The sequence below is a fragment of the Bidens hawaiensis genome, unplaced genomic scaffold (genome assembly GCF_021521415.1).
Source record: "Bidens hawaiensis isolate Kalapana, Puna unplaced genomic scaffold, B.hawaiensis_p1.1 tig00012897_1, whole genome shotgun sequence".
NCBI classification, from domain to species: domain Eukaryota; kingdom Viridiplantae; phylum Streptophyta; class Magnoliopsida; order Asterales; family Asteraceae; genus Bidens; species Bidens hawaiensis.
Genome location: NW_027492076.1, coordinates 428642 through 455686, shown reverse-complemented (window position 1 = coordinate 455686; position 27045 = coordinate 428642). Strand labels below are relative to the sequence as shown.

General features: G+C 34.2%; 2 protein-coding genes across 3 annotated transcripts in view; one reads left to right on the top strand and one right to left on the bottom strand.

Moving 5' to 3' along the window:
- Nucleotides 1-958: 958 nt before the first annotated feature.
- The window catches only part of LOC143542550 (putative methyltransferase PMT24), a 266804-nt gene continuing 240717 nt past the window's right edge, over nucleotides 959-27045 (bottom strand). Inside the window, exons 1-9 of one of the 2 annotated variants that reach the window (XM_077035113.1) lie at nucleotides 6037-6179; nucleotides 4150-5053; nucleotides 3916-4065; nucleotides 3283-3553; nucleotides 3088-3198; nucleotides 2189-2363; nucleotides 1733-2005; nucleotides 1438-1632; nucleotides 959-1273 (exon numbers count right to left, since the gene is read on the bottom strand). In XM_077035113.1, coding sequence (XP_076891228.1) covers nucleotides 1045-1273; nucleotides 1438-1632; nucleotides 1733-2005; nucleotides 2189-2363; nucleotides 3088-3198; nucleotides 3283-3553; nucleotides 3916-4065; nucleotides 4150-5022 — 2277 coding nt within the window. In that variant the 5' untranslated portion in view covers nucleotides 5023-5053; nucleotides 6037-6179 and the 3' untranslated portion in view covers nucleotides 959-1044. Of the gene's footprint in view, nucleotides 1274-1437; nucleotides 1633-1732; nucleotides 2006-2188; nucleotides 2364-3087; nucleotides 3199-3282; nucleotides 3554-3915; nucleotides 4066-4149; nucleotides 5054-6036; nucleotides 6180-27045 lie in introns of those variants that run through there. The other variant, XM_077035114.1, reaches the window with a different exon arrangement.
- Nucleotides 16081-22329, top strand: LOC143542548 (TOM1-like protein 3). The gene is made up of 9 exons (XM_077035111.1): nucleotides 16081-16204; nucleotides 16517-16637; nucleotides 17552-17630; nucleotides 18119-18217; nucleotides 18312-18425; nucleotides 18512-18657; nucleotides 19489-19656; nucleotides 19769-19969; nucleotides 21660-22329. Exons 2-9 carry the CDS (start codon nucleotides 16525-16527, stop codon nucleotides 22216-22218), a joined length of 1479 nt encoding a protein of 492 aa, XP_076891226.1. The 5' UTR covers nucleotides 16081-16204; nucleotides 16517-16524; the 3' UTR covers nucleotides 22219-22329.

The window sequence follows — 27045 nt, the reverse complement described above, 5'->3', positions numbered from 1 at the left end:
AAACGCGTCGCTATTGCTTTGGATGGCCAATTGTTACAATTAATAGCGAACATCCTATGAACACTCGAGTCTTGAACTCGAAACAGGTTTATATTTAAGGTTATTTTAGTTGCTATATATTGCTTTGGATGGCAGTAAAAATGATGAGGTATAATTAACAAGAGGATTAAGAATTGAGAAGGTAATTAATTATAAATTTTAGTGAAAGTTGGAAAGTATTGAATTATGAAAAAGTAGAAGAATGTCGGAAGAAGGTTGAAAGTTTATAAAGTGGTGTGAATGCTTTTTGAGACAGCAAGAGTTGGCCTATCGATCATTAGCTCTCTTTCATTAGAGTGGGACTAATTATTATTGATTTATTTTAAAACTAGGGTTCTCGAATGGAAGAAAAAATATATATTGTTAATTTTTTGCATTTTGTACGTCGTAATTCAAATCCGTCAAATTTGGTCTTGAAGTCCTCATGTGTGCCGCAGACTAAACAACGAAAGGTGTGAGATTACCAAAATAGCCCTCATCTTCTTCACAAAAACATAGGTTGCAATTCCTCCATTGACCACGGGCTTATATTCGCTTGCGACTCCTTCGGCTCCTTACCAAATATCAGCTTCTGTTTCGACAAAGTTACTAAGAATACAACGTGAGACTTCAGCTTCTGCTTTGACTGGATATACAACATTACATAATACTACAGGAATATGCTACGTTGTCGCATCCAACGCTATGGCAAACTGTAGGGGTCGTCGTACACACCATGTATGACCAAAAATATACATTTATGAAGCTGCTAATACATTTAACTTCGAATTGTATAATTTCATTTCATTTCTAAATATGATAACATATCGTTGTTTTACATATTCTAACTGCATACCCTCATTGAAGGGAGTACATTTAACAACACTGACAGAATTTCAAAACCGTTACAAGAATAAACTAAAACAACAGGTATACTTGACTAAACAAATTACAAATTCAATTAAATTAATGACAAAAACATAATATCATTCTTTCACTGATTCTCCATACACAACAAACGAACTTCTATTCAGTGGCGTAAGACAGCGTTTCTACCTCATCCGGACGCCAAAACGATTTCTCGACACATAGCATTCCCTCGTTGTCCTTGTTGTAAGTCATTCGGATTTTCCAATGTAAAGACTTTGCCATATTTTCTACCTCGGTAATGGTCTCAACATTGTCACGCACGATCAGTTTACCTTCGGGTCTCAAGACTCTATCAACTTCCGCCATTAATGATTGTAACTTGCACCTGTGACAAGAAAAATCACCTTCAGTTATAATTACATTTGTGGTTTTGGTTTAAATGTAAACGGGTTCGGGTCAGTTTACCCGAAATTGGTTATTCTTACTATCTATGTGCAACTAAAAAGCATATAATATGTGAAAAATAATAATTAGAAGCAGATACATTACCTTTTCTTAACATCAGAGAAAAGATGATCAGCATGAAGAAGATCATATGTTCGCGGGTAAGTGCTGAACGATTCACACCAATCATGATATATTCCAAAGAGTCCACGCTCGTATATAATCGGAAGCGTATCGGGTGAATCGAGAGGCACAACGTTCATCACCCAAATCTTTAAATCTCTCATTGCAGCAGCAAATCTTAACAAAATTGTCAAAAGAGAAAAATATCAATATAAATTAGATAATTATCATTAAAATCACATTTTGACCTGTTACCCGGCCCACCCATTTTGCTTACCCTCCGTATATGGACCGCATGTCCATGACATTTCTGACAGAGGACCAATCGATTCCTAACCCCTTTAAGTAAGATTTTAAGACAACACGTTTCCAGTTTTCATAATCAGCAGTGAAGTCCTCAGGTGCGGGTTTTCCATAAACTCCAACTTCACTACTCTTTAGCCAGTATGGTGGTGACTCCACCCTCTGTGGCCACGTCTCGGGCCATTTTGAGCCACGTGCGGATTCGTCGGTTGGTACTTTATGCATGCATGCTTCAAGTTGCACATTCCTGCATTCACAAAATTATGTCAAGTTTTGAAATATTATAAAATAATTGGGCAAATTTTCACATAAAAGGAAAATATATACAAATAGAGATGTGCGTATATAATATATAATCCTGAGGTTCATTACAGAACAATATATGTATGCATGCATTTATATTTATAAAGCTAAAGTTGAGACATCTTACCAGACTGCATCAGGGTCATCTTTGTTTTCACATAGCGGTGGCTCGTTTTCTTGTCGGTTCTCATAGCATTCATTAGATGTCGGCTTTCTGTATATTGCTGCACCGACCTCGTTCAGTTTGTCATTGTTGATCATCACCAACTCCCAACACATCGCCTTCGTTAGTTTAGTCATAGCTGCCACAAGATTGATCACAAAGAAATTAATTTTTCCGACCAACAAAATTAAGCACTTTGCTTTTCGGGTTATTCCATAAAAAACGTCTTGTTTTGACCCGTTGAACAAAGCCCATTGGTAACCATTTCTTGGTATCTTTTATATATTTTTATGTATTGTCTTTTCCTGCAGTAACAACTACTTTTGACTAGGGGTGCTAAACGAACCATGTTTGCGGGTGGATGCGTACAACCTGACACAAACCCGAACCCAAAATCGTGTCAGACACGTGGAACCCGAACATGACATGCATATTCATGGGTTGTGACCCAAAAGATTTTTTTATTTGTTATTGTTTTCACACATTAATACTTTAAATTTACATTTTTACAACAAATATACAAATGAATATTAAATAGTTACATTTTATTTATAAAATATGACAATTTCTTTTTCAGTTTTAAATTTTTTTGCATAAGATAACCAACCAGTTTAAGTTATTACATAAGATAAAAAAATAAATGGGTCAACCCATGAACCCACTAGGTTGAAACGAACACGACCCGTTGAAATAAACAGGTTCACGGGTTCAACCCGAACCCGTTTATACCAAACCCAAACCCACGAATTTCGTGTTAGGTTCATGCCATGACATAAATTCACACCCCTATTTTTACAAATTCTGAATATCTGAATTAATAAATTGAATGAGAAACATAAAATGGTATAAAAGTAATCACACACCTTCCCATATTTCCACATCTTCAGTCTTATTCTGGTAAACTGGGGTTGCAGACCATACAAAATAACCACCAGGTCGTAACACACGATTAAGCTCCAACAAAAGTTTACCACCTATAAACATAACCATTCTTAATACTTCATTATAATCACCAAAAAAAAAGGTTTAATACTTATAAACAGAACTTAAAATATCACCTTCAATATGCCACGGAACTCTGCAACGGGCACAATGAACAATATCAAAGATCTTGCTTGGGAACGGCAGCCTTTTGGTGCCCATAACAGCTGAAATGGCGGGAATACCCCTTTCGAGTGCAAACTGCACTTGAGCCTCGTGCTCGTCTTTTGGTGCAAACGACATTGCAATAACATCTCGCTCGAAAAGGTAACCCCCGAAGCTAGCGACTCCACATCCGACATCTAAAATTACTCGGGTTCGTTTACCCCACGCGATATCAGGGTGTGACTGCAATTATGAAACCAAAAACGGGTCATTTTTTTATAAATATATTCAGAGTTTTACTGAAACAAGATAACTGTTGAAATCATATTTGACATAAAAGTTTGGACAAAATTCATTTTGGGACGGCCCAACCTGAGCCGGCAGGGCCCGGCCCATTTCACATTGTGACCAAGCCTGCCCGACAAGCCCATTTTTTCACCTCTCTATTTGAACATAAAGATATTAACGTTTTGGATGAAATCATATTTGACACGCCAGTTTGAACAAAATACGTTTTGGGCCGATCCAACCCATTTCACTGTGACCAAACCCTCCCAACCAGCCCATTTTGCAACCTCTATCTATTCGAACATAACAATACTAACATTTTGGATAAAATCTATATAATGAAGGGCTCCATTCTTGAACTGAGTACCGCCACCAGGAAACGTAAGGTACTCGCCGTCAACTTTGACCCAATTTTGATGCCCTTTGACTGCAGCAAGCTTCGTGTGCGGGACATTACTGTACCAAATCTGAAAATAAAGCAAAAAACATGTACAATCTTAGCATGCGCGTACACTTTTTAAATAATACTAATAATTGGTCACAATATTCACCTGTTCTCTGCTTCTAGGCCACTTGATGGGCGTTTTATAACCGACCGGAAGTGGGACAAGACATGTAGGCGGGTCCACCGGGCAGTGTCGTTCCCTATGCTCATAATGACTCCTTCCGTGTAGGTGTTTAATGGCTTCTAAGTGGTCAAGACACGGAATATAATCCGGGCCAGCGGTCACATTACATGTTTTCCATGTTATCGATGGCTTTTGTGATTGTTTCTCACTTGCTGACTCAGCAGCTTGTGTCGAAAACGCCCCGTTTTGCGCATTTGTTTCTTTTAATATCTCAGATTGTGTTGCAGCCGATAAATCTTCCGTCTTGCTATCACTCGAGCTTTCTTCCACTTCATCTTTCTTTTCAGGTTGGTTTGAATCAGAATTTGAATTCTCGCTTTCGTTTGAATCAGAATTCGAATTCTCGGTTTCATTTGAGTCAGAATTCGAATTTGTGTTCTCAGTTTCATTTGAGTCAGAATTTGAATTTGAATTCTCAGTTTCATTTGAGTCAGAATTTGAATTCTCACTTTCATTTGAGTTGGTTTCTTCTGAGTTTGAGTTTTCTTCGGTTGACTTTGACTCATCTTCATTTGTACTAGACTCCTCACTTTGTGTGGTTTCTTGATTATTAACCGAATCATCGGATAACAGATCGCCTGAATTATCTTCAAATTGGGAAGATGAAGATATCTTAGTGGTGTCTTTTTGCTTTGACTCTCTAACAATGGGCAAGTCAGAAGTTTGACCCGGGGCAGTGGATGATGACATGAACATCCATACTCCAACCAAACACACCCCAACAATAACTATAATTGTAGCGGTGGAACATGATGATTTCTTCCCATCAACCCGGGAATACTTCCCCTGAGCCATCACTTCAAACTATTGATTTTCTTGAAATAACCTGAAACGGTTAAAGTTTAAAGTCAACCGTTTAGTACACTTCACTTCACTAAACTTCCACAAGAAGGCCAAAATTTCATTTCACTTTTATAACTGTGAGAACCCATTACCAGAAAACTCACAAATCACAACCCCCCACCCCAAGGTTAAAATGGTCATTTCATGTGATCAACACTTTAGCACATATAACAATCTTATCTGATTCAAAATCCAAATTATTGTATTGATCTAGTAACCACAGTATATGTAATGTACAAGAAGGCCAAAACGGTCATTTCATTTTTATAACTGTGAGAACCCGTTACCAGAAAACTCACATACATACCCCCCACCCCAAAGGTTAAAAGGTCATTTCATGTCATAAAATCTTTCACTTTAGCACATTTAAAAATCTTATCTTGTTCAAATCTCAATTATTGTATTGATATAGCAACCACAGTATCATATACGACTAGATCGAAAGCTAAAACGCATCAAATCCAGATTATACCATAACATAATTTGCATCTATATGTGAAACATCAAGATTTGTTTCAATTGCAGATCATATTATAAGTATGACACTGAAAAAAACCAATCCACTGCAGTAACAGAACACTTAAAAGGCTAAATATGTTCATAGTCATTCTAAATTTAGCAAGTAAACTTCAAAACACAAGATCAGTAATCAAATTACAACCCAACATCCAAATCTACTAAAACACACAATAATCAATAATAAAGAACACAGCCCACCAATTTCAGAGCTGAAATCAAGTGAAAACAGCAATCTTTGTACAAAATACAAAAAACCCACATAAAATCCCTAAAAAGGCATACAAAATCAACATTGTTTTACTAAAGATTTCACCTTTATGTCTAAAATAAACTCAAAGCAACAATCTTTGTACAAAATACAAAAACCCCAGACGAATTCCGAAAGAAAATATACAAAATCAACATCGTTTAACCAAAAATTTGAAGATTGAGCAGAAAAGGTTTCACCTTTATGGTTATTGTTGAAGATCTGAGGCTCAAATGTTAAGTTTCAAGACTCATGAGGTTGAAGAAATGGTGGGAACCATTAGTAGTGGGACTCAGTGACACAGAGAGAGATATATAAAGAGAACGAACGCGTATTGGTTGTAATTAATGAGAGGGAGGAGTAGATCCAGGCCAGTGTAAATCCCACCGACGCTTTTTTACATGAAATGATAATAAGGTAGATCTAGAAGAGCTAGTGGATGTGTAGTAGTAATATTATTTGAAAAGGATGGATTTTGTTGTAGGCTTGTAGGGTATGGGTATCTTATGAAAAAATCAAAAAATAATTGTTTTGGAGCATGATGGTAAGTGGGCTCCTACAAGAAGAATTTTAGGAACTAGGGTTCTTGTATAATTTGTGGGATTTTTGAGTGAATGTGAGATTTGGGCATGAGATTTTGTTTAGTTTTGATTTGTTTAATGGGCATGAAAAAGGAATCTACGGATGGAAGAATTGAAGGTTAATAGTGTTATGTGTATTCTGTATATAGAGCAGTATATAAAGCAGGGGTGAATGCCAACATAGTAACCACATATTAAATGTTTGTTTAGCTGATGAGAAGATTACGTCAATTTAAACCTTGTATTATCTATCTTCTTTCTTTCTCAAAACTTATGTTAACATTGGTTTGAAGTTATAGGGACGGGAAAACTTATAACGACGATATATATAAACATATGACAGCAAGAAATGGAAATGGGAGAAAAAAACTCAAAAAGATCATGAGTAGATGATGCTACGAGCCAATCCAGTGTAGCGGCAATAAGAGAAAGATCAAACAAGGAGATCATAGACTTACGTTTAATGAAGGAAAAAAGATGGAGCGAATGTCAATAAATGGAAGCAATCAAAGAAACAACTATTGAGCAAAAAATCATCAATCAACAACTAAAGAACAACATTTTAGTCAATGTGGGAGAAAGACAATTAAAGCGACCAACTAGATTGCACAAAGTCAATTTCCATAATTTTACATGTAAGACACTGAGGGTTGGCTTTATAGGATAGAGCAACTCTTTTGATAGCACTCAAAAAGAAGCAATGAAATAGAGATATGTGCTCATGCAACTGGAAGACAAAGCCCTTCGATAGCACCAGGATTATATGAAAACCAATGAAGTAACCATATATGATCTGCGATAGAAGGAGTACAAGAGATAATATCGGCATGTTTGTGGACTCTTCAATTGAGGATGCAATGAAAAAGTTCAGTATTTTGTTTCTAACTGAATCTTTAAAGTAACACCCTTAAAATCCAACCCGGTTTTTTGATTATTTGCAAATTTTGCACCAATATCTAACCTAGAAAATTTGATGGTTTTACTAAATCGGTTTGAAGTCTAACTCAGAGAAATTTCAATGTTTGAAAAGCTTCATCCTTGGTCTTTAACATATAGACCAAACGATCATAGAAAAATGATCCACGGTTTAAAAAAAATTAAAAGGGTTCATATTTGTTCTATTCTGTTGGTAATTGGCGAATTTGTAGGTTCAATTCCTACTGGATGCACGCCAATGCTCACGACTAGTGATTTTAAAAGGCCCCAGAACTCCAAGTGTACTAACTCAGTAAATTCGCTACATCCTCTGTTTTATGTGAATTAAAAGGAAAAAAGAGATCTAATTTGCTTAGCGTCATGACAGATATCACAAGGTTGAGAATCATCTATTCTAGTACACTTAGCGTCACGAATTAACTAAACCCCAAGAAGAAACAAAAGAAACAAAATAATTGCAGAAGATGTTGCCTTTTAACATGTTATAAAAGTAATATAACCCATCAATATTACCGGTCATCGGGATTTTCTATTGTGATCATCAGTTGGTATATGGTTTTATAAATATATCAGAGTTGCCTTCATTTAGCGGAATTTTGTAATTAAAATATTAATTATTATCAAAGGCCTCTAGATTTAAATACCCAATTAATCATTACAAAACATGTTCATTGATTTTATAAAATACGAGGATTTCTTTCATAACAAAATATGAGCCATCAAAGTTAGCATCCATCTATCATCTCTCTGTAACTCCTTATCCTTACATAACCTTCTACACTTGATCACCTGAAAACATTTTTGAGAATACATCAACTATATTTAGCTAGTGAAACATTGGCTGACTCAAAAGTAATTAATAGTTCTGTTAAAACTCAATATAGTTTTATTACAACTCAGTATGGTGCCCTGACGCGCTCCCCGTAGTGTATTCACTAAGATACACTCACAATACTACCCCAAGAGTATTGTTACCTAGCAGTACAGTCGCCAATCTAGGTTTAGTTTTATTTGAGCATGACTCCTAATATGCCTACCAGTAGCCATACATGTATGAATCCAGACATGTGTGTATATTGTCTAAGTGCTTTGTTGTAATGCTTTTAAGGATTTTAATATCCTATGTAAATGTTTGATGACTCTTTAAGACAAACTACTATTTTGTCTTGTAAGGGTAAATATATTTGAGAAGAATGGGTGGGCAACTGTTGTACCTAAGACGGAAATGTCGGTGCGTGAGCTGATTGTTCATAGCTCAAAGGTACTATAAAAATATAACAATATCTATTAAATTAGTTATTTCAAATTAAGTGCACAATCATTCAAAACATAAACAAATAATCAAAAAACATATAAATTATCTCAAACATGATAGAATTGTAAATAGTCTTCATTGATTTTCCTAAGGTCCTTCTAAGCATGTTTCAACTTAAACTTCAAGTCAAATGATAACCTGCATATGCGTAGAAAATTGAATAGAATTTGTCAACACTAGGTTGAGTGAGATTATCACCAGTTTTCAAGTTAAAATAGTATATGTAAATATGCAAAGCGAAATAAATGCAGTAATAAACAATCAAACTGTAAACAAATAGTGTGTAAATTAACCATGCCTAATGAATACGGGCTATGGCCACTATGACTGCGTATAACTGTGTTTGTCGGTTTACCATCGCCAAGCGAATCGGGCTTTGGTTACTAAGACGGCGTATGATCATACTGACATGCTAGAATTCTGATGGACCTCTCCGAATATGACAGTATATGAGCACATAAGCAAGTAACACATAACATTTGATCGAAATACACACAATCATTCGTTTGCTAATTTTGTGTAGATATGTAGTATGAAAATATGAATTAGATATTAGTACTAGTACGCATATGTGCCCAAAACTTATGAAAATCAGTAAAATAGAGAGGAATGATAAAACTAACCTCGATGATTAAGCGAGTGTGAGAAATAAGAATAAAAACACGTTTAAACGAACGAACCGTCCTTTAACGTGCTGACTGAGATAAACTGAACAGACCTGAAACTTATAGATAATAAACTATGATTAAAACCGAGAACATAGCCGCTAGAATCGATCCAAACGGATGTCTAGAACTCCGGTTATGATAAATTAAACGTTTAAGCGAGCTGGTACTGAATAGAATCCGAACAGCGAGTCGGAAGTTGGGTTTTGGTCAGTAGCCTTAAAATATCAATACAAAATAAAAGTCTTCTGGACCGAAAGCCGGTTCCGGCCAGAAGCATGAGAAACTGATTAGTCAATCTTGTTGACCAATATGCCCTTTAACAGGTTTAAGTCAAATTGACCAGTCAATACCCCTCAATCTCAAAAATTGACTGAGGGTTATTGACTAGGAAATATAAATGAATGATTTACAATTCACAACTTACCCGGAAAGTGTATGAATCAACCGAAAAGTAAAGTCAAAGGTTGATGTAATGTAAAATCAACCACCAAAGCTTGTTTATTCGTGTAATATGGCAAAAACGAGCTAGAATATGAAGGTCAGAGGCAAGTGATGGCTGGGAATGTATTTTTAGGGTTTAGGGAAATTTGTGGCAGAAGAAATATGTTGCGTTTATATAGAATAAGCAAAAGCGAACCAATTATAACTAGTTTGCTTGTTTAAGAAACCGAATAGAACTTTAATGATCAAATCAGCTGGAAATTCACCCAAATTTCGTTCTTCAGGAAGGGGTAATGTATGTGGACAAGTACTTAGTCTATGTTAGTTTTCTTGAGGCTTAAATCACGTGATACGGTCCAAAAATAAGCGATTTAGTACCAAAAACGAACTAGAAAACAAGAAAATCAAAAGAATCTGTACAAGGGGGTCATGGCGTCGTGCGACAGCCATCACCTCTCACGGTCGCACGGCGCTCCGGCCATAGGAGGGAAGGGTTTGTTGTTTTGGCAGCTTTGGTCCTTGAACTTTCTAAAAAATGTTAAATATTGATATTTTAGAGTTTAAACAATAAATGAACAACTTTAAAAACATAAATGATATAAAATGAAAATATACTTTTAGATACTTATAATTGCATGATATTTATTAATGATAAAGATCCGAATAATATTCGTGAATTGGGTTAAATGCAAACGAATACGAATACGAAAAATCTGAAATGTTACAAATGTGGTATGTTATGTGAAATTAGTTTTTTCTTTTAAGAGCTAGCTATTTCCACATAAGCTGCTATGTGTATAAAAAATAATCTACGTTACCAAGAAAACTAACAGGTTAGGGTCTGTTAAGTTTGGGAATGACAAAGGTAAATAAGGTGAAAGTTGAGAATGATGGATATCATTTCTTTAGTTGAGAGTGTTCACTACCAAATGATGAAAATTAAGAGAATTTAAATCCGATAACTCTTTATTAATAATTGTATAACCGATACAACAAACAAAACGTAGTAACATTCAATATATGGTGTTATTATTAGGGACCCTTAGTGTTTATTTGAAGTTTTGTTTGATTATATATACATAATAAATCACAAAAAAAAAGATACAACTACACATAACTCGTACATAGATATCCAAGTTCAAACAAACTGGACTAATGATAATTGCTAGTTTGCCTTGTGAATATAATATAACCTTTAAAAGAATGATAAATGCTAATTTAGCTCCTGTACGTGCATTCCCAAATATTTTAGAATTTTATGTGATCTATATAACATACTGAACTCGTCACTTTATAATCAAAATGGAGCCCTCACATGCGTCCAATCAAATATATTTATACTCATATGCAATTGTAGCTGGTGACTGTAACTTTTTAGATATATTTAGATGTTTGGCAGAATAATTAGAGCTTTTAATAAATGTATAAAATGACCAAAATGAGCATAACTAAAAAATATAATGGTAAATGTATCTATTTTGGAAGGTTATTTAAGTAATTTAAAATACTAAAAGTTTGTAGCCTTTTCTAAACGCTACTAGTAGGAGCTTCAAGCTTTAAGCTTTTTATCATGACCTAAAAGCTTCAAACTCCTTCGACCAAACAAAGTTTTTAATTGAATATGAACTTTTTCTTAAAATACCAAACATGCCCTATGTATTGTAAGATAACTACCACATTTGTATGCAATCTAATGCGGACCTAGACCCACCATTGACCCAGCTGCCCAAACCTATGACCCAAGCCCAAGACCCGGATACAAAACAGGTCCAAGCGTGACCCTGTTGTGAAGATCAAATAGCTGCATTTTAGGAGTATTGGGGGAGTATGAATGTGTGACTGCATTGTTATTTCTCTTTTGAGATTAAGAGGAAAGTGCCCCACTCATGCTCTCGATGAGTTGTCAAAGTCGATACAAGGGACAATTTTCTAGTTTATGATTTTCATAGACGATATTGTGTTAGGCGCTAAGAGTAAACATGACCTTAACATGAGGATAGATGATTGACGAGTTATTTTAAAGAGAAAATGTTTAAAAATTAGTAGTTTTAAGACAGAGTATCTTCACTTTGATTTCAGTGGGGTGAACAACTAGACCAGGACGTTTAGATCCCCATTGAAAGCTAAGTGGTTCTGCACTCAATGAAGTTCAAGTATTTAGGACCGTTTGTACAGAGCGATGGGTTGTGTACTTGTGCTCGGGTTGACTATTTGAGAAACTGGGTCGTGTCAGCCAAACCAAAACTTGTTTTTCTCATGCCAAGTTCGTGTCATGTCAAGAATTGTCGCTCCTAATTTTAACATTATCATACGGAAAGTGTGCAAAAGAACCACAGAGTAGAGAACATATGTTTGTGTTTTAATTTCTCGTACCTAAAAACAAAGCTGACATTTAAATTTGGCTTGGTTTACCTTTTAACAAACAAACACACGTAAAGTAGCACATTACAATAACATTAACACCACACATCTTACTTTTTTATTACTTAATTTGGTATGAAATCTAAAAATACAAAAATCTATTTGTATTTAAAAACAAAAAAAAAATAAAAAAACAACAAAAATAAATAAATAAATAATCCCCAATAAAGAATAAAACCGGCTATCAGCAAGTTTAAACTCGGGTCTTGAAGTTGTAACAACACAACAATACCACAACAGCAGCTTCCATCTATGTTACTTCCATTAGTTTGAAATCAATAAATACATAAACCAATTTCAAAATATTAAAAAAAAGGCAGCCCCTGATTTGACCTCCCAAAATCTACCGTAGCATTATGTTTTCTTTTATAGTATAAATGTATAATATATAAATATAGATAAAAGTAGGGCTGAGCACGGTTCGGTTATTAAGCGAAACCCAAATCGAAACCGAAGTAATCGGTTATTTGAATATGCAAATCGTTCAGTTTTCGGTTTTCGGTTTTTCGGTTAATTTCGGTTTCGGTTCGGTTGTTTTCGGTTTTTTTTTTTCAATTATGTGTTGACATTGGAAAAAAATTAAAAAATGAAAATGCATATTTTAAGCTTGTATAAGAACGTGTTAGAGTACCACAGTCCACATATATAATGAATTCAAAACACAAAACTAGGCACGTGTTACGTGGAACTATACGAATACAAAGTTGCTAAATAGAGTTCAAAAATTAAAAATCATTAAAAGTTTATTCCTGATTTTCGTTTATCATCTTATTTATTAATCTTAAAAGTTTAGTACATTCTTCATTATCTTGATAATCTTTATCATCATCAATTGGTTCGGTTCGGTTCGGTTTTTTCGTTTTTTTTAAATGGATAACCGAATCGAAACCGAAATTTCGGTTTTTCAAAAAAACAAAAAATTAACCGTCGGTTAATGCTTCGGTTCGGTTTTTTCGATGCGGTTTTTTCAGTTAATTCGGTTACGATTCAGTTAATTCGGTTTTCTGCTCACCCCTAAATAAAAGGTAGAATAAAGTAATCATTAACGCACATTAACGTACAGAAATACCTATATTCATGAATTTGATCAATGAAACCACATCACAAGATCTCGAAATCATCAATATACATCCAATTAATCATCGGTTCACCGAAAAAATTTTGGATCGTTAATCGATCATTTTTTTACCTTTCTTCATGAAAAACATTTTGAGCGTATTATAGGTTTCTTGAGCGTTTTTTAATTTTATTTTGGCCTTGAGCGTTTTATTTTTGCCTTGAGCGCGTAATTCGTACACGTATACGTTTTTGTACGTAAGGACTACTGTCTTAACACTACAAATATAATAATATATATTTTTTTCGTTTGTTACCAATAGAATAATAAAATAGACCAATTATTGAAGTCAAACTCAATGACCATGTACGTATGGTATGGGTTTTGCCGACCAATGAAAAAAGAATAAGCACATCACCTCGTATGTCACCGACACCGTTGGTCCAGAAGTTTTATACAACATCGTTCTAGTCTAAATTCTTGTGGGTCTGTCACTTACAATTTCTGCCACAGCAGTAACTTTAGCATCATTCCTGTACAAATCGAACTTTCTCATTTCCCTACAAACATATTCAAATCAAAACACGCTTTGAGTAAACAAAAGTACGAAACACGTTCCGATGATAATAACAATCAAATAAATAAACAGTTCAATGAAATTCCAATTAGATAAAACGTGTTGTGTTGCGTGGGCCATGTTTGATACGACAAGTTTAGCACGACTGTTTACAGTTACACCAGACGTTTAACCAAACATGTCAATATTTAAATACTACCATGGAAATGTTAAAAAAGGTTAAGAAACACTTTTAGCACAATTAATAACCGACACATTTAACATGGTTAAATATAAACAATTTAATGACATATGACACAATGAGCGTAGCATGGCTAAACCTAAGAGGTTTAGTAGCCCACGGCACGTATTGCACGATTATTGATATGGCTCTCTTAGAGCATTCTCATCCAACCCCTTATTTTGTGTGATGGGTGCTTTTATAATTTAAATAGTGATTCAGGTGTTGTGAGTAAATAGTTTTTTATATTTTAGAAAAAGTAGTGATTTTTCTGTATATTTAAAAAGTTACTGTTCATCCCTATAATTTTTAATATATTTTGAGAGTGGTTACGAGTGAAGGAAAAAGAAAAGGTAATGATAAAAGGTATAAAAAATATTATTTAATTGAAATGATGAGAGAAAATGTAGTGAGTTTTAGTGTAATTTTTGATTTATAAATAGAGGGTAGGATGAGAATGCTCTTAGAACGGTTAAATATATAATAAGACATAGCTAACATTATTTTAGAATAAAACTTACCAAATTTACAATCCATAAAATCCATAACGAACTATATGCTAGCCGATTATGAGAGGGAATCTTAATATGATATACTTGTTTATTTATAAACTTGTAATTCTACATTGTTTTGATGAATGAGTCTTAAACGCGTCAGTCTACATGTTAATCCATTCAAGACATTTGTGTTATTCTTGTCTTATACTGCTTAGGTGGGTTGGGCTCGTTTTAGACACATTTTTTATCGTATCATGGTGTCAACCTATCTATAACCATTTGCTTCATATCAAACTATATCGTGCTAACGACTCATGCAAACTTTTTTATATTTTCTTTGAATACATGAATGTATACTTTGTGCTTGTTTCTTTCACATATAAATCAAATTAATACGAAACTGTTTGCAAAAACAATGTTTAAAATTACAAGTTTTATAACCGAATTATAGCATATAAACCAACCAAACCAAAGCATGAAATATCAATCTGATTTGCAAGATAAACATGAACGATGGGTTCATAGACATTTAAACATGTTTAACATCATATAGAAACTGTATAAGAAACAAATTTATCACCTTACCGCATATACTTTTACATCCTCTCTGAAGATGTCTGAAGTTAAAAGCATGATAAATATGACTAATAGCTTTGTTTCTAGGGTTGTGGCAATTCTAGGTTCTTAGTGGTGGTTTGCGACCATGTAGTCGAACGACGTCGGCAAGGGAAAAGGGTGGCAACACGACGGAGGGGTTAAATTAGGGTTGGGAAGGATCCCAACGTTCCGGTTATACGTTACGTGATAAGACAGACGTGTGTAGGGTTTTAGACTTTGTTTCCCCATTGGTTTTTATTCTATATTTATTCTATAATAATAAATGCTAAAGTTATTACATCACACCTTATTCGTATTCTATGCATAACGTCTGTCAGAACCAAGCGCGTTATAACATCATAAAAGCTTCCTAGTTAATTCCTAACCTTTTCTTAAACTTTATCTTTTTAACGGCTAACGAATCCTCCAAATGGCCACTGGCTAAATTCACCACATCCGGATGCACTCGCCTTTCGATCCGGGAAAAACCTTCACCTAAGGCCGACGCCCCTGAACACTCACCCGAAGGCACGACAGTGCGATGAGATAAAACCCGTTCAGTCCAACGATCCAACTAGTGAAAGCCACATACTCGCCTAGTCTCCCATCATCACCTTGATGCCTCTAAAACTAATTGTTGTGAACAGGAATCAAATCTGGATTACATGAAACATCAAGTCTTTTTCTTACCACTCCACTACTAGCTCATTGAAAAACTTTTCTTAACTAAACATGAATTTAAAGTATATACTTGTAAAGAGGGATGATTCATACCTATTTTCCAAAACATAATTACAAGTTATTAATTACTTTTCAAGAAAAGTATAATCTGGGTATTTGTTGTTGTATGAATAATGTTAAAAAGGTTTGACCCAAACATAAACCACTAGCACCCAAACATAGACCAAATATAAATAAATACTTCCATATCTCTCTCTCTCTCTCTCTCTCTCTCGCGATTTCTGATAAATCTATATCTACTTTTCCTTGACTAAATCCTCAGAACAAACAAACCAACCAACCTTTGGGTCTTATAAATCACATCATTCTTGTCGACGGTAAGCCAATTCTTGATCCCTTCAATTTCTTTCAAGATTCATACTTTTCGCAACACTGATCTAATTCCCACTTGGGTTTTGTTGGGTTTTCAATTTCATCGCATATATCATCTGGGTTTATTCGATTTCGCATCACATCATCGGTTCTTGAACTTCTGATCAATTAGGGTTTTGGGTAAACTTTTAGGGTTTCGAAATTGTAATCAAATCGATGTGAACTTGTTTCAGTTTTCTTGAATTATGAGTTGTGATGTGAATCTTGAAGTTTTAGGGTTTAGATTTGAAATTGAATTTTGTTGGGGGTGAGTGCAGGGGTAGAAATGTCAAACAATAGTGCAGCTGCGTGTGCAGAAAGAGCAACAAGTGATTTGCTGATCGGTCCAGATTGGGCTATTAATATTGAGCTATGTGATCTTATCAATATGGATCCTGGGTATAATTTCTTTTTTCCATTATAATTTATTTATTTATTTGCAATCTTGTAATGTCAAGTTAGGGTTTTGTTATATAGTTACAAGGCATTGGTTATATGTATAGGGGGTGTGTTATTTTACAAATTAATTATGCAAAAAGATTCGTGAAATAGTAACCGAGTTTTAATATTGTTTTTATAAAGTCGCGCAATCTTTGTTTTACTTAAAAAAACCGAGTCAGTTTTAGTATTGTTCCGTTTATGAGATGGAACAGTTATGAAAAATTAAAAAGGATAATCACTAAGTAATAACCGAGTTTCATTACTTTTAGGTCACTTAGTTTCAAACTTTCAACCATTTATGAAAAGTTTTCAACAATATTGAAACTTGAGTGGGTGAATGTGAGTTTCATTACTTTTAGGTCACTTAGTTTCAAACTTTCAACCATTTATGAAAAGTTTTCAACAATATTGAAACTTGAGTGGGTGAATGTGACTGACGTGACTTCAATGGAACAGTTATAAAACTTGGATACCATTAAGTGAAGTGTTTTTAAACGTATAGAAGAATAATCTCTAAATAGGGAGTTTTATAATTGTTCCATTTTGTTCACTAGTTTAACCAGTTTTGAAATGCTCACAAAAACAGAACAATATTGAAACTTAGATGATTAAAACTTTTAACATTTAGGAATTGTTCCCAACAATAGAACAATATTGAAAGTTTGAGTGGCTCTAATGGAAAATTTGGTTACTATCAGCTGACATTTTTCTATGATTATAATTATTATTTTGGGATCAGAAATTTTTTATGATAATATGTTACGAATGTTGAAATGATTTGTTCATCTTTCATTTTAAGTTCTCCTAGGACTATCCTTAATTGATGACTTTTAGTAGTTTTAAGTTGAGGTTTTATGTGCTTGATTTTGCAGGCAGACAAAAGACGCTCTAAAGATACTGAAGAAGAAGCTCGGGAACAAAAATCCAAAAATACAACTCCTGGCTCTTTTTGTATGTCTTTCTTTGCACACTGTGGATGCCGTTATTCATGTTTCATATATTTTTGTCATAAATCATAATATTTACTTCTTCTGCAAGGAACCAACTTTATATCATGTTTCATCATTTTCATATACTTTTAGCACACTGGTTTACTTTGTCTTAATATTTGCTACTTATCCTGCATGGAACCAGCTTTACATAATGTTTCATAAATTTTTACACTCTCTTTTAACTTTGTCTTAATATTTAACTCTTATCTCAATATTTGTTACTTATTCTGTAAGGGGCCAATTTTAGGTCACATTTCATATATTTCTTAAATACGATGTTAACTAGTTTTTTGTATTTGTTACTTATTCTGCATGCAACCAACTTTATAATACATCTCATATATTCCTTGCATACGATGTTAACTCTTTCTTAATATTTGTTACTTGTTCTGCTGGGAATCAACATTATATCAAAATCTTGTTTTTGTAATTGCTGATGCTGATCAGGTACTGGAAACTCTGAGCAAAAACTGTGGAGAAAACGTATTTCAACTGATTATCGAGCGAGACATTTTGCATGATATGGTCAAAATTGTAAAGAAAAAGGTACCTTTTTTGACAAGTTTCATAATATCTTTCAGTCTACTTATGTTAACCACGCTATTTGTTACTAAATTAACTTAACATTTTAATATTACAGCCAGATTTAAACGTACGTGAAAAGATTCTTATTCTGATAGATTCATGGCAAGAAGCTTTTGGGGGCCGTGGGGGACGGTATCCACAATACTACGAAGCATACAATGACCTGAAGGTGATGATAATTTGATAATTATTGGATAATAAGTTTTTATGTTTGTATATTTATTTTAACATTTTTTACTGTTGTGTAATTTATAGTCAGCAGGCATTGATTTCCCACCAAAAGAAGAAAACAGTGTCCCGTTGTTTACACCGCCACAAACTCACCCGGTTGTGCAACCTACTTCACCGTATGAGGAAGCGGCTATTCAGGCATCCCTGCAAACCGCTGCTGCGGGACTCAGGTATTTCGGAGTTGACTAATATCATCGGGCCAAACATTTATTGTTATATTATAAATCTCATGAGTTATTCTTCTAATTAGTACCATGATTTTATCGAGTAGACTGTAGGGATGTTCTAAAAGCTCGCGGCTCGTAGCTTGCTCGAAATTGGCTCATTTGTAAACAAGTGGAGCCCGATCCAAGTTAAGCTTGCCTTGTTGGCTCGTTTAGCTGGTTCATTGGCTTGCTTGGAATCGGATTTTATAAACGAGCGGAGCCTGAGCCAGCTTAAGCTTGGCTTGCTCGTTAGGCTTGCTCAAAATTGGCTCATTTGTAAACGAGCCGAGCCCGAGCCAGTTTAAGCTCCACTCAAATTTTATCATATATGAATTATAATTTTTGTGTTTTGTTAGTTATACATTATGTGTATGTTGAAAATAATATCCTTCACTTTTTATATATATCAATATGGTAACATATAAAATTATTACAACAAAATTAAACAAGCTGGCTTGACAAGCCAATAGCAGGCTCCAGCTTTTTACGAGCCCAGCCCAAACTCAACATTTCAGCTCGTTAAGATAAATGAGCCGAGCCCAAGACCTTTTAGAGCCTTAGAGAGTTAGAAGTAGCAAAATGAGCGGGTAGGTCAGAATTAGTAAAAACCGGGTTCAAGTCAAAACGGGTAATTTCTTAATATGGTTCACGTCCGTTTGAGTTACTTGAAACACTTTGTTCGCCATAATCCGAATCTTTATACACGAATGGGTCAAAATTTTCCCACCTGCACACTTGATGGATAATAATAAAGTTATTTTTTTAGCTAAAAATAAAAATCGATACTTTATGCAGCTTGTCAGAGATTGTGAATGCAGAAGGAATAGCAGATGTGTTAATGGACATGCTTTTAGCTTTAGATACTAAGAACCGAGAGGGGGTAAAAGAAGAACTGATTGTTGACCTTGTTGACCAATGTCGTTCTTACCAACAACGGGTCATGACCCTTGTAAATAGTACATCGTAAGCATCTATAATTTCTTTTCAAACTTACTCAACTATATATAAGTTTTCACTTTGTGGCTTCTTTTGCAATTTTCACCAACATAATTTTTAATCTTTTGATCTTTTTTAGAGATGAAGAGCTTCTAGGTAAGGGTTTGACTTTGAATGATACTTTGATGCGTGTTCTTCGCCGTCATGATGATATTGCAAACGGTATGGGCCCTACTCAGCCTAGTGTGACAGCAGCGACCGAAAGTTCTGTAGCTCCTCTTGTGAATGTTACTCACGAGGATGACGAGTCTGATGATGATTTTGGTCAGCTTGCACACCGGTAAAAATACAACTTTTTTACTTTACATTTGACTTGCGTTCTTATAGTTTGTGTGCAAATGTGGCAAAACACGAATTTAGTCAAATATCTGAATTAAAGAGATCTATTGCTGGATTAGAATTAGGGGTGTAAACGAGCCAAGCTTAAACTCGTCTAAGCTCGACTTGGCTCATTAATTTTAAGAGAGCTCGAGCTCAAGCTCGGATTGTTTCAAGCTCTTCAGTCGGTTAATTTCTAAGCTCCAGCTCGGCCCGCTAAGATGTTTCTAAGCTCGAGCTTGGCCTGTTTAGAGTTTTTAAAGCTTGAGCTCGTCCCATTAGTAGTTTTCTAAGCTTGGGCCGTTGATAATTTTCTAATCTCGAGCTTGGCCCGTTAATATCTTTTGTAATATCTAGCTTGGCTGTTAATAATTTTCTAAGCTCGAGTTGGCCTGTTTACTATTTATCAAATATTTGATTATTTCATTACATAAATATATAATAATTAATTTTTTGTATACAACAAATATTAGCTCGGATTGTTTCAAGCTCTTCGGTCGGTTAATAATTTCTAAGCTCCAGCTCGGCCCGCTAAGATGTTTCTAAGCTCGAGCTTGGCCTGTTTAGAGTTTTTAAAGCTTGAGCTCGTCCCATTAGTAGTTTTCTAAGCTTGGGCCGTTGATAATTTTCTAATCTCGAGCTTGGCCCGTTAATATCTTTTGTAATATCTAGCTTGGCCTGTTAATAATTTTCTAAGCTCGAGTTGGCCTGTTTACTATTTATCAAATATTTGATTATTTCATTACATAAATATATAATAATTAATTTTTTGTATACAACAAATATTAGCTCGGATTGTTTCAAGCTCTTCGGTCGGTTAATAATTTCTAAGCTCCAGCTCGGCCCGCTAAGATGTTTCTAAGCTCGAGCTTGGCCTGTTTAGAGTTTTTAAAGCTTGAGCTCGTCCCATTAGTAGTTTTCTAAGCTTGGGCCGTTGATAATTTTCTAATCTCGAGCTTGGCCCGTTAATATCTTTTGTAATATCTAGCTTGGCCTGTTAATAATTTTCTAAGCTCGAGTTGGCCTGTTTACTATTTATCAAATATTTGATTATTTCATTACATAAATATATAATAATTAATTTTTTGTATACAACAAATATTAGCTCGGATTGTTTCAAGCTCTTCGGTCGGTTAATAATTTCTAAGCTCCAGCTCGGCCCGCTAAGATGTTTCTAAGCTCGAGCTTGGCCTGTTTAGAGTTTTTAAAGCTTGAGCTCGTCCCATTAGTAGTTTTCTAAGCTTGGGCCGTTGATAATTTTCTAATCTCGAGCTTGGCCCGTTAATATCTTTTGTAATATCTAGCTTGGCCTGTTAATATTTTTCTAAGCTCGAGTTGGCCTGTTTACTATTTATCAAATATTTGATTATTTCATTACATAAATATATAATAATTAATTTTTTGTATACAACAAATATTATCATTTATATATTTTTTTGCATAATTTTATGGATATTAATATTTATTATGCAGTTATTCTTTTATTGTATAAAGGAAATTTATTATATTTATATAGGTTTGTGTGCCTAGTCAAACTTGGCATGGGAGACTCGATCTCGTTTATTAATAAGCTCCAATTTAAGCTCAAGCTCATTTACACCCTAACAGGAATTTTTAACCGAATGAACTAACACGTATTTATGCTATTTCAGGGGACAGAGCCGGAACCAAAACACCACAAGAACCGAACCACTGCACGCAGCCCCACTTATCCCTCCTCCACCCGCGTCAAAAAGGCCCGTTGCTTCTGATTCAGGCCCGATGGTCGACTATCTTAGTGGTGACACCTACAGCTCTAAACTGTCAACAAATCCACCAAAACCACCATCCCCGCCCCCTCCGTCAGACGATTACATTAACCCGACCGCAACCCTTTTCACCGACCCACCCACATACGATGATCCCAAGCCCGTTGACCATTCACCTTTCAGTCAACACAGTCAACCACCTATAGTCTCCATCCCGCCACCACCCTCGAAACACAGCGAGAGACGACAATTCTTTGACCAGAATCACAATTCACTATCTAGTAGCGGGTCGGGTTCGTCTTATGATAGCTTGGTGGGCCAGGCCCAGAACCTTTCGCTTAATTCCTCGGGCCCACCCAAGAAGGAAAAACCGGAAGATGCTTTGTTTAAAGACCTTGTGGATTTTGCGAAGGCCAAGCAGTCACCGTCTTCTTCATCTTCGTACCCGAATAGATCATTTTGAGGTGAATGAGTTTATGTTTGGATGGTGTATGTTATTAATGGACGGATTTTTTTTTGTTGACAATAAATTGGATTTGTGAATTTGTGGGTGGTTGTGTCATGACATTGTTACTTGATTTTATGAGTATGTAAATGTGTTCTTTTGGTTTTAACTTGTATATGGTCCCAAATTACTTGTTTTAGATTAAAATTTCTTATGGGCTCTCTAATTCAAATTCCCTCTCTCACCTAACCAAACAGGCCATTAGATTTAAACAAGATAATAATTAATGGGATATTATAAGATGGGTATGGCTGATTACAAGCTTATACTTGATTCTGAAATTGTGTTTCATACCCGTCTGGTCGTTAGTTTGTTAAAAAGCATGTCAAGTGTTCAACTGCTTGGTTAATTTACTTTTTTAAAGAAATAGAAAATATAAAAAAAAAAAAAATGATTAGTCAGCGGATTAGTTTTCTAAACTAATCTCATGTTGGGTGTCATACCCGCCCATTACCTATACCTAGTGTTCTTCTGGTGTTCTAGTTTACTGTTCGGGTTTAGGCATGATTTGATAGACTTCGTCTTTCTCAAGGCATTGTAATATATAAGACTTTATGGGGACGTAGTATTAAGGTTAAGGACTTTTAGAGAGTACACTGCTGTAACTTAGCTATATCTTAAGAGCTTTGCTATTCATTTATGTCTCCTTTTGCTAGTTTGTTTCTTTTTCCTAATATATTATTTGTTCATGTTATACTTTTGTGTCATGCTTATGCTATTGAGAATTTATGCTTCAAATATATACATTTTTCAGGTCCATATATGGTTCATGAAGTCGATGGGTCTTTCTAGAAGTAGTCTATTCTTTTGAATAGGGTATGATTTGCTTACATCCCACCCTTCAAACCCTAAACTATAGCTTGGCTACGAGTGTAATTTTACTAGGTTTGATTGTTGTTGTACTGAAGCACACAAAAATTCGACTTAAGTAAAACATGCGAGGGTAAAACAAACAAAATTCCATCAATTATAATTCATTACCATCTTAATTCTTTTAAAACATTCCAACCGTTTTTCCAAACATTTAGCGAAACAAGCGCTCTTTAGGACATGTTTACGATATCAATGTGTTTCAATCTGATTGAGTTCAAGAAACTTTAACCTAAAATCAATTACGAAACCAAGAAACATGTTCTTGTTGCTATGTCATTTCCCTATATTTTAAAATTAGTTAAAAATACACAAAGCTAAAGTAGTTTTTAGTTAAACAAAGGCTTCACGTCAATTTTAAACATCTTATATTTAACTAAAAGCTAAACTTATATTTTTGTTATAAACAATAACTGTGTGATAACTAGGGCTGTCACTTTTACCCGAAACCCGAAATCCAACCCGAGAAAACTCGTACTCGAACCCGATCTAACCCGACCCGAGAAACCCAAACCTGAGAAAAGGCTAACCCAAACCCAAACCGAAGTAATTCGGGTTGGTTATTGGGTTCGAATTCTATGTTTCGGATCAACCCGAATAAACTTCTAGTTTTAAAACCATATATATATTTTTAGGTATTATATGCTAAGACTTAGTCACTAATGTCATCAAATTTAGTCCAAATTAATCGACTGTTCTCATTCCACCTATTATAAATAGATTACTTATTGTTTATTAATGTTTCAATTTACGACTAAAAGTAATTAGAATCCAACACCCTAATCTTGACATACTGAAGACGATTATGTCGCTCTTGTTATTATGGTTGAACTTTGTTAAATTTACTCTTTTAGGATGTTTTAGTGGCTTATTTTTGTTTTGTTGTTGGTTTATTTACATTACAAGCAAAGAAGAATATGTTATATTTAAATTTTGTAATGTAGTTTTTTTTCCTAGGATACTCGAAACCCAATTAACCTAACCCGAAAAAACCCGAACCCGAAGAAACTGTGAGAGATTTGGGTTGGGTTTCGGGTCTAGATTTAAAACTTTGAAACCCGAAGAACCCGACCCAAAAAACTCGAAACCCGAAGAACACCCCTAGTGATAACTAATCTGATTTGGGTAGCTAGCCAATAAATACTTTTATTATTAAATTTCAACTCAAATACGTTTTAAAACAAATTGAATTACGCTTTAAACACTTGCAAACATACAACTTTTGGATTTAAGCCTTTTGTTTTATAAACTTTAAATAACATATTTTTGTTCCTTTTTATTCTTCTAGAATCTATTGTTAAATATATTATTAACTTTTCAAAATAAAATATTAAATACTTTTGCAAGTGTATATATATATCCATATAACCAAAGTTATCTTGACATGTTAAATGGTATCCCTTCTCTAAAGATTGAGGGTTCGAAACCGCTATAAGAATATCAAGCATGATTAAAAGTATTTTAAATGAGTTCTGAATATATTATAAATGAACTTCAAGTTTGTAAAAAGTTGAAGTAAACCAATCTTATATGTAACAAAATTGATTTGTCTTAGTTAAACTGATTTTTAACTAGTTTAGTCAAGCAAAGTAAGCAGTTGACACAATGTGAAACTTAGACTAAAGTTTGTCAAATCGAGTAGAAGATATTCTCTTGGTCAATATAATATCAATATGGACAACTGTAAAGGCAACAGATTCTGAGAGTTCGTTTTAACAACATATCATGAATACAATGAACGTTAATCTCAAATTGTTTCACGCATTGATAAAACACCAAATTGACTATTATGTGATGCCAATATTTTCACACCGTAAGGTGAGTAGAGTTGGATTCATCTATGTGCTATGTATATTTCTTTTTCATTAAATTCAAATTCCACCAAATTTTTAGAACTCTAATCACTTCTATATACTTCGTTATTTTTAAGATATGCATGATATCCAAAATTTAATACTCTTTAATATGAGCGCACTCACACATATATAGCATGGACCCACACACTACGTGAAAGGCTAACTGGTGTTGTATTTAATTTAACTTGTGCAAGCCATATTATCGTGCATACTAAAATTTATGTCATTAGATACGGATAAAGGTATAGAGGGGTGTCGGAACAATTTTTAATAAACAAAAGTTATGTCATTAAATACGGATTAATGAATAAAGTGAAATAAGTAAAACTTATGTTTTTAAATATGAATTGAATATAATGGGCTAGTGATTAAAAGAGCATTTTACCTTTTTAAAATCTTGTGCTTAATTAAAGTAAATGCAGTTAGTAAAAGGTTGTAAACCCATAAACTCAAAAATCTCTTAACATATCACTCCCAAATGCTTTATAATAAGTATAGCTATATTTAATAAACATGGCATGTTTAAAAAGGGTAGCACACTGTATGATAAATTGTGTGGTTATACGATTAAAAATATGCCCTTACCTCATTTTAGAATGTACGGATACATGTCTTAACAATTTTACATAGTGTGGAAGTGCGTTGAGGTCTTAAATGAGTTTTTATGTATTACACTCTGTGGTTACCCCGTTTAATATAAAGCGAAAGTTAACATGCGCACATAGATGTGCGCAAATGTAAAATAATGCGTTTAACATACAACACAAACAAGCAACAGTGCGGCAATGTACATGTGATGCATTTCCCGTCAAACTATAGCCCCATAAACGTAAATAGGTTTGTATGTGTGTGGCCAAGTTTGTGTATGTATGCATGTACATTTGGCTACATACTAGAAGAAGATAGAGAAAAGACTAAAGATAACAAATCTCACCTTATTAGGGCGTTTGTAAAGAGACGTGTCATCATGCAATTTCATCATCAAAAAGCCTTCAACATCACTACGCCTAAGGAAGAAAAGGGACATTCCCCCTAGGGTGTCGTTTTGTTGAGACTGCGTATCTCACCCTTTTTAATCAATCACAATTACCCAGTTTTAATTATTTCATTTATTTATATAACTCAAATATTATTTTGATGATATATAACGAGTGAAATCATTAGACATCTTTTAGTAACATTTTTTTAACTTACATGACATGTGATGTGATATATGACGGGGCGTTTTTCCTTTCGTTGTGAAACCATTACATATTCCATTTGGAAACGGACAAAGGCACACTTTGACACTTGTTCTTTTAATTCATTGGTCCCAATTTAATGTGAGGTATTTTATCCTAGAAAAGCAAAAGGTTCCAATTAATCCACGCAACCTATAGACAATTAGCCCAGGTGCTTAATACAAAACTAAATATGTCTATTACGAGGTATCCAAAATAGATATAATATATATCAATATTACGTTTCGGTTCGGCTTTATACTGTTATACAGTTGGCTCTCATCACAGGCCATAAACTAAACCGTGTACTATCAATCTATGATTTAAAATATTTAAAATCAAAAGCTAAAAAAGTAAAAACTTATAGCAATATCAAACCAGTGATCAATTTAAACGGTTTTATAGTTTTAAATCCAACCGCTACTAGCAAAGCCTTTCTGTTTCTGAATGCTATTACAAAACTATATACTTGAAAAGGAAAAAAGAAAACACGTAATGATATGTATCATTAATTTTCTTAATTATCTTCTCTAGAATATGATGACAAAGCGTGATAAAATTAGAAGAGAAGCAACGATCGATTATTTATATATGTGTTAAAGATGGCAGTGTATGTATGGGAACCGACGGAAAGAGAAGAAGCAAACGAAATATTTAACAACCACACGTTTTACATTATTTTTATTTAATATAATTAGTCAAATTTACAATTATTTGATTTGGGCTTTCTTTATTTGAAAATTACAGTTACCTACACCAATAAAAATTAATATAAGACATTTTTACCCAAGCTTGGCAAAACAAAGGGTTTACTGCAAAACATGATCATCAGTTTACTA